Below are 20,438 nucleotides of genomic sequence, written 5' to 3'. Positions count from 1 at the left end.
AGCGTGAAGTCTGACACATATTTTTCATGGTCAGATGCAAGTGCATACATCAAGCCTGGAAGCAGATATCGTTCTGCTGGGGTGGGGGATAGGTATGTAATGAAGGATGAACGAGACAGTGAGGCAGATGCGTACCTGACGCAGCTGCAGTTATTTGTAGCTTTCAGAAAAAGTTGAATGGCGATTCTGCAAGAGAGGCTAAGAAATACAGAGTGTAGAAAGAATATACATATGATATCCATCTTTAGCTTTTGTCTTTCCCTCTTTCATTCATATATGCCCTTACTCTCTTGCAGAGCTTCCACAAAGTTGAATCCAAGCCAACACGCACCTTACAAATACCCTCTGTTGCTCACACTAAGGTATCTGCACCAATATACTAAGGATATTGTAACCAAACAAGGGCATTAAACTCCAACGTCAGTCTCACTGTTCCCGCACGGATCCACTTAATTAATCTCCTTGTGCCAGGGCAACAACTCTGTCCGCGAAGGCGTCCCTAGATTTGCCTAATTTGCTTAATTAATTAAACAAATGATTTATTTGTGCTCATATTTCAAAGAGGGAGAAAGTTCTTTGTAGAGCCCACTGAGGCATGCACTGTTTTGTTGTGGCTGTGAGTTGCCTCTTGAAGCTTTAAAAATAAGTGGACTTTGGAGTGGGTGGGTGTCAATCATTAAATTGCAGTAGCACAATGTACATGCAGATAATAGTACATTTATATATGCATTTTAATATGAGTTTTAGAAAACAACTTTGTGTTTAATGAAGGATTACATTCATATTGTTTCACTCTAGTGAAAGTAAACGGAAAAGCCTTTAATGACTGTAGCCTTTTGGGAGCAGCCAAATACTCAATAACAAGAAAACAGTCCTTATGTATGTTGAGGTGTCATGAGTGGGAAGTTACATAAGTGAGCCAAGGAATTTGGAGAAATGTTGTGCAGGGCTATGCATTGTACCCCGATCTCGGCTACCAGCTGATTCCCAGCCAACACCTAATAACTACTTCACTAACTAATGTTTTATCATTATCCTGGTCTAGTGTGTCATGCTTACCATTTATTTGAAACTATCACAAAACAGCTGTCTATACTTGGAATAGAAAATCTGATCCGATGATGCTGCAAGAGGAAATGTCCCGGGATCATCATAGTGATCACAATTCATCCTGAGGGGGGCATGGATGTCTGAACAGAATTGTATGGTAATCCATCCAATAGTTGTTAAGATATTTCACTTAAAGACACAAATGTCAACCTCATGTTGAAGCTAGAGGAAATGTCAGGGGATCACCAAAGTCATTATAATCCATCCTCAGGGGCCTGTACAAAATCTAACCGCTATCTATCCAAAAGTAATATTTCAGTCAGGACCTCAATGAAAGACCGGCTCACATTGCCATGCACACTACTAGCATTGCTGAAAACTCTTATTATCCAACCTTGTGCCTCATTCACACTGGATGAGGGTTTGTAAATGTGTACAACATCGCTCAAATTGGAGCTTGAATTGTACTGCCCATACTGGGGCAATAAATAGCAAGGCAAGGCCAGGGAAGTACTAAAACATCCGCCTGTGCCTTTTGACATTAGTCCGTCCCGGGTCACTGCACTTGATCTGTGCTGAAAATACAGCACTATACATGATGATGATGATAATGAGGACAAACATAATTCCCTTCAGTCTTAAGTATCGGCATGATAGACAACAGAGATGCAGTTTAAAAATGAGTTTATTTTGAGCACTGCTGGAAAGCTACATATTTTAATCTAATGATGAAGCAATTTATTGCTGGCAAAATGTAAAGTTTAGATAATTGTGTTCCTTGACTTTAACATAATTTTTTTAAACGCTCTGGGTTTAATGCTTTAACAGTTTGATTTTTTTAAATTCTCAAATCTTTTTCCTGGAAATGGATTATGCTTTTTCCCATAAGCCACACAAGGCTTCCTGAAAACAGATAATAGTGTTGCAGTTATGGGAAAAATACTTATTTCATACCTACCCTAAGGGTGGCCTCCATAGTTGTCATTCAGATGTCAGTTTATTTCATAGCTACTTTCTGAATGCATTCTGTCTAGCAGTTCTAGCGGGTCCGGTTTTGTCAGGACATGGGTTCTTATTTGAATAGAATTGTTACATTTTAATTTTAAAGATTGGTTGGTTTCAGATCCAATATTCTCTGTATTCAATTTCAGTTCCTAGTAACACTTTGTGTGCAGGGCTCGCAGAAATCCCTTCTCATTTTATGCTCTTCTATAATGAGTGAAAAATCAATACCGGCTTGATCTGGGGAATAAAAGAATGGCCTTAGCTGCCCATGGCACGAGTAGACATTGCCAAATTGCTGTCAGAACTTGCAACCCAAGAGAAATGGATGACAGCAACATTAAGAATGGCATGGTGGGGTTAAATGCCGCTGCATGTTTTATAGGTGTCCGTACTGGAACCTGTGTATATCTTCCAAATAAATGAATTAGACTCCCCATTCACTGAGCCCAGTTGCACAGGCATAATTTGGTAAGCGCTGAATGATGCCATTTAAAGTGGACTTGCAGCTGGACGAATGGTGTTTAATGAGGGTGGATATTGACAGCAAGGTCAAGTGGCAGTGGATGTTAGTTTACATTAGGCCGCATTATGTGCACGTGTACGTCTGTGGTGTCTGGTGGAGTGGAGAGAGAATCACTAAGTGACCCGCAGACCAGCTCACCGGGCCAAAATGGTGGGCGTGCAATACCACAGGGTTTCCCACACAGCATAACCGCAGGGCTCAGGCTGTGATTTGTGGCGTGGGTGGAATGTGAGGAGCAGGAAGGGCAAACACAACCCACACAGAGAGACAAAGCAGTGACCTTTTCTTTGCTCAATTTATGAAATTAATTACTTTTTCCTTCCTAGTGTGAAATCTATACGCGGAACATATGCTTTTCCAATGCATCCGCATACATGTTTGCATGTGTGACACATTTGTATTCTGATGACAACAGGCGGTGCTGTGAAAGACTGGGCACCTGATTACATATTGCACTTTTCGACATTACAGTGATGTGTATGCAAAATGTTTCAGCTTTGTAGGATTGGTCCTATGAGCTCGGTTTACACCATCAGGCTTTCTCGATCATGGGTGCGGGTATGACTGTGAGTGAAGCACAGGGAGGCTGTCGAGGCCTCCCCACCCACATGATGTATTGTTGTTGCTGCTGCAGCACATGATTGCAGCACATGCCTCAAGGCCATACAATATGCATAGTTGCTAATTATTCGGATTAGAATCTTGTGTGTGTGTGTGTGTGTGTGTGTGTGTGTGTGTGTGTGTGTGTGTGTGTGTGTGTGTGTGTGTGTGTGTGTGTGTGTGTGTGTGTGTGTGTGTGTGTGTGTGTGTGTGTGTGTGTGTGTGTGTGTGTGTGTGTGTGTGTGTGTGTGTGTGTGTGTGTGTGTGTGTGTGTGTGTGTGTGTGTGTGTGATATTGCAAAGCCCATTTGATTAAGCTGTCATTAGCATTACTGTTTTTTTGTGTGGATGCTATTCCTTTGTGATAGAATTACATGTTGTACATGCAATGTAAACACTTTGAGCGGTATTGTACATGTGGATCTTGCTTTTTGTGTGGATATGTAGATCATATGCTTGAGGCATAGGAGTGCAAAGAGCGCTTGGAAAGATTATATCAAAATGTTTCAGGCTTTTGGGTCGGCGCTGTGGTTGTGTATTGATGTAGCTGGATCTCTGACTTGTATTAACATAATTTTATAATATTTACACCCCTATGAACTATCTAGCTAAGCCTATTGATCAAGGTGTAGTGTTTGTGCCATTGTTTAGTGACATTGAGACATGCTGATCTTATTTCAAGGGAAGGGAAATCTGTTCAGCTTATGTAAGGTGTTGCTAAGTGGCTATACAACAGTAAAAAGTGAAGCACTTTTCCAGTTGCCTCAGATAAAATAAACTCTCACTTTCTGCTGATAAAATAATTGACATAATCGCACCGTGTCACTAGAACAAGAAAGCAGGCCTGCAAATGAAGACCATATTATTTTAACTATTATTTTAGAACAGTACAATGAGACCTTAACGACCAGCTGCAGCTTTTATTTATTAGTTGTTACTAAATCTTGATTATAGTCTTGTATTGTTTGCTGCATCAGACTTTATCACCGTTGGAGGCATTAGAGAACTGCAGAGGAAAATACAGGGTCCTTTGTTCGTCAGACTCAGAGGACAGGGTGGAGCGATGGCACCTTTATTTGACCAATCATTGAAAATTAAAAGGGGTAAGGGATTAATGAGCTATGCTACCTTTTTGATCTTTCTTTTCTTATGCAGCACTCAAGCTATCGGGTGAATTTGAATGTATCCATACGCAGCCAAAGAATACTAAAGATCTGATACCATTCGCGTCCATACAGATGTAGCGAAAACCAATTATGGGCAAGATGGTGTGTGACCCTGCTCTTTCTTCCCTCAGCCCTGTCATTGAATAAACCAAGCATGCACAGTAACTGGTGATTTTGTCTCCGCAAATCAATATGAAGTATTGTAAAGTCTGCATTTCGAGCAAAGGGGTTGGGTGTGGGGGGGATCAAATGATACTGTGGCACAGATTAGCCCATGAGACCTTGAGGATAAGCGAGAGAGGGAGCAAGCAGTAGAGAGGCAGTGGTGTGGGGGAGGTGGGCCGATACTGGAGATGGCCTCCAATATGGCCCAGTGGCCTTGACGGGGAATTCAATACAGCCATTGACAAAAGAAGGGATCCATTGTGAAGGAAGCTGTTCCATTTCCTTATTAATTGTGCTCTCATTAAAATAAAAGGAAGGAGAGTGGGGAATGGATAGTGCAGGAGTAATGGTAGCTCCTCAGTCGGCCTCCCTGTTTGGAAGGATGCCAGGGTCAAGTGGTCTACAGGTCTCATGCTTTTCACAGGATGGGAAATACACTGTGGTTTATGTATTTAATGTACTGCACTCACAGCACACAGGTATACGGAAACACTCCCTCCCTTTTATCTTGCTTCTCTCAAGCCTTCCCACACGTTCAAACACAAATCTTCCTTATTAGCCACCACATTCTGTGCAGATGCACTGAATCAAGACTCTGGGGGTCACTGCTTGGCTTCAGTCTCTCACCACAGCTGTCAAACATGGGAGGAGTCATCAGTTCAGGCCATGGATCGCTGGTATCCCTACCAAACATACTCCCTAAAGTACTCACTGGACCCTCAGCGTAAAGCTTTTTTGTTGTTTGTTTTTTTGCCATAATTTCTATTGATTATGATGATATTATACTCGCCAAATTAATTGCTGAGATCACGGCAAGTAAAGTGAGACAAGAAAACCCAAGCATTCAGAAAAACTTGGAAGGACAGTTTGGGTAAACATGTCAACTGTTTGCATTTGTTTTCCATTTCAAATAATATTGTCTGACCTGACAATATTATTATTATTATATATAATACAGTATTTCCAAATATTACATTTTCATAACATAAATGTTGTGTAATTGCATCAGATAATATTGGGTACTCTGTCTTAGACACCACTCCAAGAGCCCTCCCAACATTTGACACCTCCTTCAACACACAAAATCATGAAAAAAACATGATTTTCACAAATATGAATACATTTAAGCATCCAATATGACCTTGATTAACATTCTTTGTACTTTTTCACAGCTGCCTTTGTTTTTCTTCTCCCCTTATGGAGCAGCGCGTTACAAGCTAGATGGAGAATAGTATCGTGAAGATGTCTTCTTTTGGGAGGTTGGGGTAAAGGGCAGGAGCCATAACCTTCACAGACATTCCCCTGTGCCTGAGACCCTACAAAAGACCAACTGTGTCAAATGAGAAAAATTGCAGGTGCACATTCCCCAGTGGTGCACTCCCTCTTGCCTCCCACTCTCCACACACATATTAAGGCATGCTAGCACTCACACACACACACACACACACACACACACACACACACACACACACACACACACACACACACACACACACACACACACACACACACACACACACACACACACACACACACACGCTGCCTCCATGATCACTGCTAGTTAGATCCTTTTTCACTGTGATAATGCTCTCCTTTCTCTGCCACGAGATGGACTGAGGAAAAGGTTGAAACTGGAGAGGCAGAGTGAGCAATGTCATTCCACAGCGAGGAACGGCTTCAAACTAAATGGGTCATTTTCATAGGACCACTGCAGATGTTCCTCAGCTGCATGCAGAATACAATGGTGGCTATTTTGTAAAAGGGTCACGGTAAAGATCATAGGGGCCACCCTTGGGAGGTCTGGATTTAACCCCTAGTGCCCATTTGCTGCCTTTTCCATGACATACATGAGTTAAATGGATTAAAAGTATGCACAGTGCAACTTGTAAAATCATGTTCAAGGTATAGTCTATATTTCCTTATAGTTTCAGATCTTGCCTCCAAAATAATCAGCTTTAACGCATAGGACTGTTTGCATTTCAATGGTTGCAGTGCAAACAAGAAGTGCTGATAGCTAATCTAGAATGACGTTATCCAAAGTGTCAAAGTTAGCCCACAGCTAACATTGCACTTGTGTTTTCACTTTCTTATCCTGTAGATGATCTCACAATCCCCCAAATGTGTCATCACTCCTTGGAGGTCTTTCTACCCGTAGGTTGACAACCACTGACATGAGCAATGATGGTTAAATGTAGTGCCACAGTTCTCTTATCACCTATAAATGCAAACACTTGAACTAGGACTAAGTCAAATAATGAATTCCCCACATCAAGGTATCATGTCCATGCAACTCTGAAGCAATTTTCATAAAAAATTTCCCAGAACATGTATTGTCACATGCCAACTGATATTTACAAGTAGCCTAACCTATCTTAAAAATTACATTATATGCCATGTCATCATCCTGTGAGTAAAGGGAGTGAAAACCAATACTTAAAAAATCTTAAAGCAAAATGAAGAAACTCAGTAGATGACCATATGACACTGAAGTTTTGGACGCACGTTTATGAAGAACTCTGAATGCTTAGCAGCAGTCTTAAACTGTACACAACCTCTGAAGATTCACAGTGATAGAGCTGTTTTTTGAGGTGCAAAGCTATCTCAATGTGCTACTGTGGCACACTTTACAGCTCTGAACCTGCTTGTGTGAAACCATATGGCTGGTTTTGACAAATGTCGCATTCCTTCCCATTTCATGCTTCTTATGCTTGTTGTCAGAGTCCAATATGCCACATGTTAAGAATTGCGGCCGGATGATTCGATGCGTGGGTAACACGTAGATGTTGCTTCATACATATTCAGTGCTCATTATCCCATAAACCCATGTCTGATACCTGTCATGTTGAATACAGAAAGAAAGACGTTCAAAGGAGATCATCCTAGCTGTGTGTCTCGGATGTAGCGTAGCCAACCAGGCACATTTCAGGAGCACTGCCTTGACTGCGTGCATGGGGAATGAGATTATTTTGTCTCTGTGGCTGGTTAAAGAATCTCCTTTTTCACATGTTCTTCTTCATCCAACACTAGGTTTTTTTTGGTTTTTTTACCTGCTTTCTTCTTGTTCACTTTTGCTTTTCTTTACAAAAAATCCACCTTTACAGCAATGTCACCACACACTCGCATCCCCCTTTCCTGCTTGGTTAACTTGTGTGCCAATGCTAACTATTGAGCATTGCTAAAAGCTCGCAAAATGGACCCTTGAGTCCAGCCCCTCAAAAGCAAAGACGTAGCATAGCATCGGACTGTTTTTTCTCTCCTGAATCAGTTCAACATCCTGATTTCATCCTTCGAATGCATAGTGTAGACCCTTCTGTCTGCTTCTAACTGAAATACATTTTTCTTTTTCCCACATTTTGATTATTTATGCAGTTGGTGACAATTTGAGCTCCATGGTAACTCTGACAACTTCACGGAGTAGCACCGGAACTTCACAAAGAGTCAATTGCCTCCGTAGATGTACAGTATGAACCAGTAAAATGACCTATGGGGGGGTCTTGCATTATCCCATGTTTTGTTCTGGGGGTGTACAGCTTAAACTTGTTTGTGTTACTGGTTGTATGAAAATATCTGTAATAATACTCAAGTAGGAGTGACATTATGTTTAATCACTGCTTGATTTTATGAACGTCGCTGCACTGGAACACATATTTTTGGAAAAATGAGGTAATGTCTTTATCAACCTAAAAACATAACGGATGCATATGCATGAAGTCACATTTTAATTTAAAATAATTTCTTGTTCTTCATTATGTAGGTAAACATTACAGCGCTGAGCTTGAATTGGTATTAATTCATGCTTTTTGCCCCTCGGATATTACGCTGCAGTAAACTTTCTACAAGTAGGAATATGGGAAAGAGAACTTGCTTAGGTACATTTCCAAATGTGCTCTGCTACAGAAAACAAATCAGTACAATGCTGGAAAAGAGAGCTTACATTTCCTGTTTTTTTCTTCAAATGGCGAGAAATTGTAAAAGCCTCATCCTAGCTTCATGAGAAACGGAAAAGAACATTTCTTAAGATTTCATCAACAACCAATGTTCTGTTTTATATGTAAATTATGTTACTGTTTTTCAAGTTGAAAAACACTTTTATCTGTGTACAATTGATGTGGTGCGTAGTGGTGTTTTGTAGACTGAAGGTCATCTCAGATAAGTGCTTCACTTGCCCGATCAACAGGCACACCCCATGTTGTGCCAAAGCAGAACGTTATTGGTTTGCTTGTGATGGTGGTAACCTGGTGGCCAGTATGTTAGCGCTGGGGTTCTTCTCCATTTACACTCACTATTGTACTATTAATACCACTATAATGAGCAAAGCCCCTGGGATCCATTCAGTCAGCCATAGAGCCTTGTTTCCTATTCATTACAAGGGAAAGCATTTTCTAGGTGTTCTCTCATCAGCCTGTGCCTGTGTTAAAGGTGCTCCTAGTGCTTGTTCAATATTTGATGTTGCTATGGTAATAAATGAAGTGCAATCAGTGAAGAAAGGCATGTGGAGGTATACTCTAAATCGGACTGTTTAACCTGCTAGGAAAAACTGATCACGTTTTAAAAATTTATGCAAAAAACAACAATATGTGGTTGAATTAATACACACCGTCTACAACTTAAAAAACAAGTCTTTATTCAAACATTTTATTTCAAGCAAACTTTACTTTTACTTGAGAGATTTGTGACAAAATCAAATTCACAGTAAAGGCACAACACTAAACAATGTTAAGGTACTCATACTTTACTTGGTTATTTCCGTTTTAGATGAAAATATATTGATGTTCATTAAACTGCAAATTGGTAGTTAAATTAAAAATCAATAATTGACATAAAAAGCATCAACTTAAATGTAATAAAAACCTAAATGTGATAACTTGTTATAGATTCAATGCCCATCCGTATTTATGCGTTAATTCTTTTTCTTCTTTAATATCAAAATGCAGCTTTTATGTTGATGCATCAGTAATAATACCATGTACATTGTGCTGGTAGTACTTTTATACTTCTACTTCTAGTCAAATTGTGAATGCAGCCTTTTAACATCGAGGTATTGCTACTTTAACTTTAGTGGAGGATCTAAACTTCCTCCACCACATTGCTATGCTTGCATATAGGTTTCAGATAATTTACACATTTACAGAAGGGGCCCCATGGTCGAATATCATTATTATATTTAGAGTTCCCACCACCTCAAGTGTATTAGTTTCTGAAGTTGACATGTGCAACAAAATAATGCAAAGCTTACTAAAATATTGTATTATATAGAAATAAATAATATCATCCATTTACATTTTTTAGTTTTCCAGTTGAACACGGCTATAAGGAGGTGGTACCGTTTGAAAAAAATCCACCATGGCATACACAGAAGTGTCTAGCTGTGAAATCTGAAAGAAGTATCACCAATTTAACACCAACATAGTTCCCTCAGGGTGTTTTAGAAAGCGTGCATGTTTTTTTAAAATATTGAATGCACGGCCCCTGTACTCTAGTGTTTTCCTTGTCTGGAGGCTGAACAACCTCAGTTTCCTGAGAGGTTCAGATTAGGGAGGTTGCGCTGCAGTTCTCAGTTTGCAATGCTAAATTTAGGCAAGCTCTTGCCTCCAGTGTGCTCTTAGGCAATTTTATCTGATGATGTGTGGTAAAATAAGAGTGAGGAAAAGACCTCTTTCCCCTCACACAAGACGGAAATCAGCTCGTTGTTTCTTTTCTTTGACCTCAATTACAATCGGGCCATGTGTTACTAGGGGCTTGTTGAGTCATGCCTACTGTGGGAGGTCTGTGTGTGTGTGTGTGTGTGTGTGTCTCCTCGGTGTATGTGTGACAGGGATTGTGTTCATTTTAGCCTGGGAGGCACCGTACAGTAGGCGAGGGCCAAGGTGCATTAGTCCTGGTTGAGATGTTCCCTTGAGTGATGCCTGCACATGTGGGTGGGTTACAGGGAAGAGGGAGAAAGCAAAGAAAGGAGAGGAAATAGCAAAACGATGTCGGACATGATGGAAGCTGAACAAAGCCCAGCTCGCTGTCAGGAGCCGCTGCCATCTCCACAGACTCACCTCCGGCTTGAACCATCTGACAAAACGGCTTCTCTGACACTTGAAGAAGGAACATTGGGAAACAACCAATATGTGTTCTGAATTGGCCATTAAAAGAAACTAGTAACACTTTTTTAATTCAGATGCATTTCTAAATAATGCAGCTTATCTAAAAACAAATAAATACAAACTAATTGAACATCATTGATTGTGGTCACTGGCTGGAAGCTAGTGGATTTTACCTCAGAAACTAGTGGTTTTGAACATAAGACCTTGATGGGAGACTTGCCTCCCTTTTTGTCTCTTTTTTTTTCTTCTTGCCACGGCTATACACTTAATGCATTGAAGTAGTGATTAATTAAATGAAAGTGCTTGCTGGATGGAAAGACACTTCACCCCTGTGTTCTGGGTATGTGAATCAAGCCTTTATGGAGTGATGGCAAGGTACTGGTGTTTGTTACTTGTTTGTACGCAAACATGAGGTTACTGTCTAGTGGAAGCATATCACCGGGGGGAAGGAGGTTGCTGTGCTCGGCAGATTTCCCTCCCTCTAACGACCAATGTATTAACTTTCACAGGTATTAACTCTCATGGTGTCGATACACTGTTAGCGTAGGAGAGAAAAAAGCAATACACCGCTACTCTGTAATTTCATTAGGTAGATGGTTGCACGCAGCTTCTCATAACCCCACCCACCCACCCCCAACAACAAACACATCAAAATAACAGCTGAAATATTCCACATGCAGAGGTTGATCCAGTGTGCCGCAGTAGTTTAGTATGACTGCACTGTATCTGGTCCTCCCTCTGAGCTAATTTGTTAACACAGAAAGCTAATTTCCCTCCAGGCATCATGGGCAGTTTGACTGACGGTTTGAAACTGGCATTTGCACGTTGGCTGCCCAGCAAAAAAACACCATCAGTCTTTCCCCTCTGCTGGAATTTGCAAGTGCGTGGTGTGTTGCCAATTAATGTGTTCAAATGTGTGTCAGTGAACGCGAGTGGAAGCAAAACAAATGGCTCGTTCATTCGGCGCGTTGAATGCATATCTGGCTCCTGTCATAATGAGTAATGCTAATTGAGCTCCGCGGCATCATTGGTCAAAGTGTCAAAAGCCATCAAGTGGATTTGAAAGGTTTGTCACGTTGTCATCGTTCCCGTGGTCAGCTCATGGATTCATCATTACAGAGGTACCATCTGTCATTCAGCTGCACAACATGGCTTATTTAGTCTTATTTCTGAAGCTGCGAAACTCGTGTCCAAAGTTGTCTGACTACCGTGACAATGCAAGCAAGAGTGATTGCACCGATTCCAAACCTTAAATTCTTCTCAGGAAGCACAAATGTTGTTTTATCGATGCTGTTCTATTACATACTCTATCTGCAGAGTTCTTTGACAGTTCACTTCCTGAATAATTTGGCATTCTGCGCAAAAGCCTTTGAGATTTCACTTGCCTGTGGCCATATGTAAACGTGTTTTACTTGGGAGAACAATTTCCCTGAACTGTTTCTCACTTCAAGATAAATAATCACTCATGGATTATTAAAAATGCTATACTTTTGTCTGTGTTGAAATTCAAAGTAGTCCTGCAAATTACTTTTTTTTCCTAGAAAGTGTCATTTGCCATCTCCCCCCCTCTCGTCCATCTATCTTACATTAATTTAATGAAGTCAGAGTTCATTTGAATGCAGCCCCCTCTCGCACAGCCACATGACGTTTTCCAGTTTGTATCATCTACTGGAGAGACTGAGCCTCCTTTTTAAAGGATACAATATATTCATATTAATAGCCTAAACATTTTTTGCCTCCTTGACTGGGAACATATTTGGCACTTTGCCAGACTATCCAGCTGCCTGATTGCAGGGGGAGCATTATTATTTATTGGGAAATTAGCTGCTGTGTCTGCATTTACGCACTTCAGCTGAAGTCTGAAAGTGATCTGAAACCATGTTGTTGAGAGCTGTCCCCGACATCTGTTTATCCGAGTGATGGAGGCTCATTTAGATAGGCTTATTGTAATAATCTGTGCTAGTTGACCTTAACTCCTTTTCCCTGACACATTTTCTTGGGAGATTAAATGAAAATACAAGCCCCCCTAAGGCCTCTGTTTTGTTACTAATGATGACTTTTAAATGTCATTCTTTCTCTGCTCCGTCTGCACTTCAATGCTCGGTGATTCGGAAAAGGTAATGTGTCAGTGACCAAAGAATAAGCTCTGTTTTTTTAACAGCAACATTTTGTCCTTCTCACTATACTCTTAACTCTTAACTGTGTTACTATTAACACACCTACAATCAAAACTCCAAAGCGTTTTTTAAAAGCTCTGCGGGGGATCTACATTTTCCAAATGACCATTTTTCTCTCTGACCTTTCTGTTGCCCTTTTTGGTGCGTAATTGTATTTGTCTAACTATTCATTTGTGAGTTATGTCATTTGTAAGCATCGTGAGTGAAAGCTCTGCTCTGTGCTGCGACGGCGATGGAAGTATCCCGCGTGACCCTGACAGTTGGCTTTCCCCAAACTACTACTTCTTTTTTCTCCCCCATATTCTGCAGAGGAATTATCCAGGGAGAATCTGCAGTGGAGAAGAAAGAGATACGCTCTGCATGTGAATACTCCTCTTCAGTATTAGCGGGGGAGGGAGAGGAGGGAAGAGAGAGAAAGTGAATAGAACATAGGCCTAAGATAAGAGAATGGACTTTCAATAAGACTATTTGAATTCCGATAGCTCTGTCAGTGATGTGCACATGTAGACAGCGATGTGTGCGAGTGGGGCAGGATGCTGGCTCTGGCAGCCAGGGAATATGAGCCCTATCAATCACCGCCTCCGGGCACAAATGTAATTACACTACAGTTGTTGACTAGGCGGGTAATCCGAGACACCATTGGCATGCATTTACTTGCTTACATTAGGGGATTGCTGGTGCCCATGTTGACAACGTCATGCTCGCAACGCTGATGTTTTTTTCATCCTTTTTCTGGGGAAGCTGGCATGTATTTAGCCTTTTGCTTTTTCAGGGTAGCGAGGCTTAGAATTATTCAAAAATAGAAATCATGAAGATCAAATTTGTCAAGATTCAAATGTCTACGGTTGTATAATAGAAGCCATTTAACTGGGCTGTTTTTTTTCCTCCTTTACTTTGGATGGCAGCTCTCCTAAAAGAGAAACCACACTCAAAAGAATGAAGATCAATAAACAAAGCAAGATTGGAAGGTGCATTTAGATGGATGACAAAAAGTAATTGACTCTGAATGAAAAATACCAAAGTTAACCTATGTTATCCTTTGTCTGTTTCAAAGAAGTTTGCTGCGATCCATACCCGTACTTTTCAGGGGGCGAAATGCATCTTCCCATTAAGAGGAAGATAATTGATGGCTTTCATCACCAGAATGAATACAATTACGCCAATTTGTGATGTTTCTATGGTAAGTGTGCTTTACTGTGTTGGTATCTGGAGGATTTCTGAGACATAGTGAAGTGACAAGATAATGAAGGGCTTCTTTTATTGTTTCACCTCTCCGCGTGTCTTTGTGATTTCTATCATGTTTTTGGTTCATCTTTAAAGAAAGATAGGTAGCGGTACCCAGATGTCTTTTGAAGAAGTGAAAATGGCAGAGATTGTGTACCGTGAAACGGTAAAGTTGCAATAAACTGAAATATGCTGTAATGCTCTGCAGAGAGGGAAATGTATCTTTGGGTTCATGCTTACATTCTTTGTGTGGTTTTATTACAAATAGATTAAGTCATGTCGACTCAATGCTGAACAAAGTTAATTATAACTCACTTTTTTTTTTCCATCACCTGAATGACAACCATGTCATATAATGATTGCATACAGTATTGCTGTAAATGTGCTCCGTTTGATATACGTGCAACAAAATCATTTCAAATTGAGGTACTAGCTGTTTTGAATAGGATGAATGGTCATCCTATTGAGGTGTGTTTTAAAGCTTGGAGCTTCCCAGAGAATCTTTGTGTACGTTTACTTTTTTTTTTTTTTTAACCGAGGTAAATGTTACAGTTCGTCATGATATTGAGTTCAGTTGATATCGCATAGTTATTCTCACGTGTGGAAACGCGGTGCCTTTTTTCTTTCTTTCTCCCTGTCTGTCCGTCCTCCCTGATGAATGTCCCTGCTGCTCGTCGTCTAGTGGTGGCTTTTGCAGCTCAGACGCTTGTCTGAAGGGATGTTTATCCAAAAATCTATAACTGCCACAGTCCTCCTACAGTCACTCAGGCCAATGTTTACGCTTCTCGCTCATTTTTTATTCTCGCTGTAAACACAGAACTCCTCCAGCCTGTTGTGCACACGCTCGCCTGTGTGCGAGTGTGAGCCTCCGCAGACGTGCGTGGGTGTGCGTGCGTGCGCCTGTGTCAAGGAGAGGAAAAATAGCAACCTCCGAACCACCGCCGCTCGGCCACACTAGCACTCCTGGCCATTTTGCGGTAAACGGTAGATTTTTGCCAGACAGACTCTAAGCTTTGGCTTGAGGCATCAAGCACCTTTTGACCCTCTGCCTCCTGCCTGTGCGTTCTTAAATGAAGTGCATTACATCGCTATAAAAGACAAAAGAATGAAGCATCCCCTATGATTCATAAATTCTGGTCTGGGAGGCTATAGTTCTAATTTACATGATCCATGGTCTGTCTTTAATTTCTCTGTTGAATGCCCATGTAATGAATTTTTATTTTCTCGCAGCCAAATGCAAACACGGTGTCTATTTCCTTCTCTTTGATCTGTATCAATCTCACATTCTCTTTTTGCAACTCCTGGCCTCTTGGGGGCCCCTGTGGTATTGCTCATCCTCCCACTCCAAACAGCCAGCGTCTTGTCCGCCCACACTCTATCGACCAAGGTGGACAACCTCTTCTCATATGTCTTAATGTCAGACCTTTTTGATTACAGGTTTTTAATTTTTTATTCAGGTCTCAGCCAAACTTAACTCCAGTTGTTTTTACACTTCATGGCAGAAACCCGTTAACCAAAGTAGAGAGGGAAGGAATCTGAATAACTCCTACTTACATTAAGTTTATTTTCTTCCCCTCTGTAGCCTTCAGTCGAGCACCCATCCCCATGGCGGTGGTGAGGAGGGAGCTGTCGTGCGAGAGCTATCCCATCGAGCTGCGCTGCCCGGGCACGGACGTCATCATGATTGAGAGCGCCAACTACGGCCGCACCGATGACAAGATCTGTGACGCAGACCCAGCACAGATGGAGAACACGCGGTGTTACCTGCCAGATGCATACAAGATCATGTCACAAAGGTAAGGCCATCTGCATTCATTATTTTTTGACAGATTTGAATGGTCTTTGGAATCTCACGTCAATATTCCCGTTGAATGCTGTTCAGGGACAGAGTGAGTCGTACGTAGACAACACTGTGTGCTTGTCTACAATTTAAGGCCATACAATGTTGCATTCTGATTATTAATTCTGAAATGTCTTCAATTTTGAGTGGATCATCCCTCATGGATTTAACCTTCTTTAAATAAATACAAAATCTAGTCCAATAAAGTCAAATGCGTTTGACCCAGTTCTCCAGACTCCCGTCTGCTCTCGTGACGTTTCCTGAAGGTAGCAGCCGGATTTAGTCAATGGTGAAGTAAAGACAACGTCAATGGTCTTTAGGGAAGAAGGCTCTGTCTTTTTCTTTGTCTGTTTGTTATTAACTGGGATTTGTACACTACATCATCGTTTTTATTTCCTTGCACAAATGAGCAGAATACAAAATTGAGATTGACTTTGGAATATAAAACTTCTATATTTTCTCTTCTACCTTCAGTGTTTCATATTTAATGCTGCAATATAAGTCAAAAGATTGTATAAAGTAGATTTTTTAACACAGTCACACGCTAAATTTGCTTTATGCTTTTAAGTAATTGACTTGAGTAGCTGTTAAAACATAATCATCTAATCTTCAGTTGAGAGATGCTGTAATTCACATTTGAGGTCTGCTGAAATATGGAATATGGTTCTCCTTGAGACATAAAATAAGTGTAGTTATTGATCTTATTCACATTGTAGACTATGGAAATGTAAATGCTTTGTAAAAAAAAAAAATTAGAACACACTACATTTCAATACATTGAGCTGTGTGACAAATATGAGGACTAGCCCTTGAGATTAGCAAAACTGAGATATGGGAACATGTTTATATAGTCAAGCCATTATGGGCTTTGAACAAAATCATGAATGAATACAAAAACCCTCCTTTAGGTAGCCGTGTGGCTTCGTAACATACCCCTTTATGGATTATTTGGCTCAAGAATCCCAGTAGACCTCACTGAACCTGGTTGTTAATCCATATCAGCAATACATTTTATCTGACACAAATCACTGGTTATTTAAAGCAATATATATGATCAGTTATTTGTCAAAATATAATTTGCCCCGATGAGCTTTGCTGCCACATGTGAGTCTTGTTTCCAGAGTTATGGCCCCGTTGTGCACAAACTAGGACCTGGAGACCTATTTGTCAGGCAGACACAGTGCCGGCTCATCGTGCTTTGGTTTTTCCAGTATAATGGATTGCTAACATCAAGGTAATATACACACACATTTTAGGGTTTAACCTAGAAGTCTGGACTCAAGAAACTGTAGAGCTCAAGGCAGGTGTGGAGTGAGCTTGGATCTTTTGTTGACGTATTGCAGCACTTAGAAGGGATGGGCATTGTCTAAGTTTCTACTCTGTGTTAACTTTAGTCCACTTCTTTTGATTTCAAAAGCTTTAGTTTCACATTGGACAGACCCCTGTGAGAATGCTAATGGCCTTTGGGCCTTTTCAAACAATTGCTTAAGGCTTTTTAGTTTGGTGCCATAGAGTTGAGATGGTCAGCTGTGTGAAAAGAAGCTGATGGTGAAAAGAGGTTGTGTGAAACATGTTGTCAGATAATTGATGCACCCTGTGGCTCCCTTGTTCTCTAGCCGCCTACTCGGACTAAAAATCCCTGCAGGAATGAATCAACCGGTTCTGCTACTGTCAAGAACACAAAACTAACATAAAGTACTAGTGAAAAGCCAGTCTATTTAGCATCTCGTTGCTACCGGGGGCGTTGCAGCAACGCTAAAAGGTGACTACGACCCGATCCCGAGCCAGAGCATTTTGTCTTGGGAGAGGAAGTTTCTAAGTGGATGAAAGATGTGGATGTATGGGCTGAGAGGATTCAATGATATTTGTGGCTGTAGCGACAGAGCTCACATTAGAATGTGGAGATTAGCACAACAAATGAATGCCACTCCCGACTATTATATATATTGTTTATGTGTCGGAGATGTTGCTAGGCACCTGTCTAAACTCATTAGGGTTAGAAGAAAGAGTGCAACAGAAAGAAGCAATCTGATTTGACTGTAGTTGCATATTGTATGATTTCAGCGAGGCTAAAGTGATCTGTGATGGAAAAAAAACAATATCACATGTCGATATAGATGTTTTAGTTCATTTACCGTGTTGCTATCTCTTTTTAGAGATTGCTTTGATCAGATTTTTAAGCCTGTAAACACAATATTTTGTACTTCTTAAACTTATTATTTTTCAGTATATTGTCCACTTTATAATTATCAATGAGCAGTGACGCATGCACACTCTTTGTCTTTACAATTTAGCTCGATTTTCTCCCATGTCTCATTCTTTCCTGTTTCCTTGGGACCGTGGCGCTCAGGATCTGGGGCAGTGGGGGTCGACCTTCTCACAACAGGGTGGTGACAATGTGAACTGTATTCTGATCATTTCACTTCAATCTTACTTAAAGCCAAGTCCACTCCGTATTTAAGATCTCCCTCTCTCAGAACATTAGAGGCTGTGTCCAAATGTAATACTACATAATTAAGTAAACTCCAAAAAGTCGGTATGCATACTAAAAAGCACTATATGTACTGTATATTGCCCCTCAACATAATGCACAAAGAAAATGGTGCAACACACAGCTACAAACATATAGGAAATTGTTTATAATGGTGAAACCAGCTCCTGAAAGGTCTGAGGCATCATAATTATCAGGCAGTAGTTTGATAATTTACTGTTGGAATGAAAATAGTAAAGCATGGATGTTTCCATGCTATAACTATAGTATGCAGTATGGAACTTGGACACAGCAGAGACCGTGACAAAATTGGCAACTAATCTAATCTGATTATGTTTAATTTAACAAAGATAAACAGGTTAAGGGTGTAATAATGTGAGTGTTAACTTAGAATCGAATTAGCATGCTTGTGAATGCACTGATAGTATTTTCCTCTAGTGGGACTCTGCTTCCTTTTTTCGCCTAGCCTGTGTACCACCTGCCTCTCCTGCTGGAACCAGTTAAGTCGTGGTGACTGGCAAGTGTGGTGTTTAGCATTCACGTCCCGTCTGAAGATGAGCCACGCTGCTGCCGGCTTAGTCTGTGTGCCAGGCAAGCATCCATCACCAGCAAATGCCCAACCATGTCACCGGCTCTCGCGGGCTGTCAATATATATTTAGGCAGCTCAATCCCCCTGCTCCCCCAGCCACTAACAGCGCTCCATTGATATTCAGCTATCAAACCCAAGTGCTACCTTTTCCAGTTAAGCCCACTCACAGAGGTATATACCAGGCCACTTCGGCAAGGTGTTTGGTTCCATTACAGTCTTTTAAGCGAGAGCTAATAGCAGCCTGTATCTGAGTGATAGCACACCACTGAGCTTGTGAGTGCTGGTAATGCATCCCAAAATGAAGGTTGTCCTGCACCATGCTGTGATGGGATGAAATGAATGGCTCTCTTTCATTAGCCATCCCTCCCTTTGTGCTGAGAGCATCATGGCTGCACAGAATCCACCCCCTCTGGAGAAACATATCACCTATAGGTGGTGCAGTGCTGCAAGCTAGATGGAAGCTGCAAATGCTGTGATTGAAACATGCTACCAAGGTTTGATGTGGCACATTTTGAGGCCAGTATTTGCATAGTGTTGCACACATGCCACAACCTGTGGTTTTTGCAACCATTACTATTCCCTTTTTGGCGATCTTTATAGTCTATTGTTTGGGAGCTGAGGCGTCTGTTATATCCGCCTCTCCAAAGCATGTGTAGATCTAGTGCCATTTCCCCACTGTGTGAAATCACTGGAGAGGCCGTGCACTTGTGCTATCAAACGACAGTCACCCTTTTCTCATCAGAGTCCCAGTGTCTCTCTCTCCTCCCTCTTTTTGTGTTCCCCTTTTCCTTTCACCAAGGCACTGTGGCCTTCACGGCCAGTAATTACAGGTTATATCAAAGCTATATATCACCTTATATCTCAGTAGACCTCAGCAGGCACCTTAAGGGACAGCTGATAGCATTGTGGCAGGCTTGTGCATGACCCCTGAAGGAGAAAAGCAGGTCAGGAAGGTGCAAACACACCAAACACACTCACCCAAACACACACATGCACATTCTTGTCCTTCTTCTGTCTTTTTGTATCGCTTTCAATTTTTTCTCCTCAGTCTCTCTGGGATTCCTTCCACTGCTGTGTCATCACACCTGTCATTTCAAGGAACATAGAATAACAATACATATTTGTGTCTCCTAGAATTTTGTGTTAATGCACGTGACACTAATGATGAAGGTTAATAGATATCACAGCTTGATGAGGCTCTTGAGAACGATAAAACTAAATGAGCGCAACCTGTGATTTGAACTTGCTGGCCTTGTGACAGTTGACATTTGAGAACCTTCCTGTTAATGATGTTAATGTGGAAAATAAATGCTTCCCGGCCATTATTTACTTCACCACACTCAGGCAGGAATGCATGAGACAAATGGCTCCTCTCCCGTCGGATGAAAACACGGGCTGACAGAGGGCCAAGAATGATTGAGGGATAAGAAGTGGAAAGCAGATGGGAGGATCCTTTCTCCTTTGCCGGTGATCTTTCCCATACGTTCCAGTTCTCATTATCCTTGGCTTGTGACCT

At 41.2% G+C, this 20,438-nt stretch overlaps 1 protein-coding gene across 1 annotated transcript in view; it reads left to right on the top strand.

Annotated features, from left to right (window-relative positions):
• Positions 1-6,401: 6,401 nt before the first annotated feature.
• LOC117748153 (adhesion G protein-coupled receptor L3-like) overlaps positions 6,402-20,438 on the top strand; it is a 122,186-nt gene continuing 108,149 nt past the window's right edge. Inside the window, exons 1-4 of the mRNA XM_034557787.1 lie at positions 6,402-6,410; positions 6,607-6,659; positions 8,096-8,128; positions 15,555-15,797. Of these exons, the coding sequence (XP_034413678.1) occupies positions 6,402-6,410; positions 6,607-6,659; positions 8,096-8,128; positions 15,555-15,797 (338 nt within the window). The remainder of the gene's footprint in view (positions 6,411-6,606; positions 6,660-8,095; positions 8,129-15,554; positions 15,798-20,438) is intronic.

Source organism: Cyclopterus lumpus, chromosome 18 (genome assembly GCF_009769545.1).
Source record: "Cyclopterus lumpus isolate fCycLum1 chromosome 18, fCycLum1.pri, whole genome shotgun sequence".
Lineage (NCBI taxonomy): Eukaryota > Metazoa > Chordata > Actinopteri > Perciformes > Cyclopteridae > Cyclopterus > Cyclopterus lumpus.
This window is presented reverse-complemented; position numbering and strand designations above follow the sequence as displayed.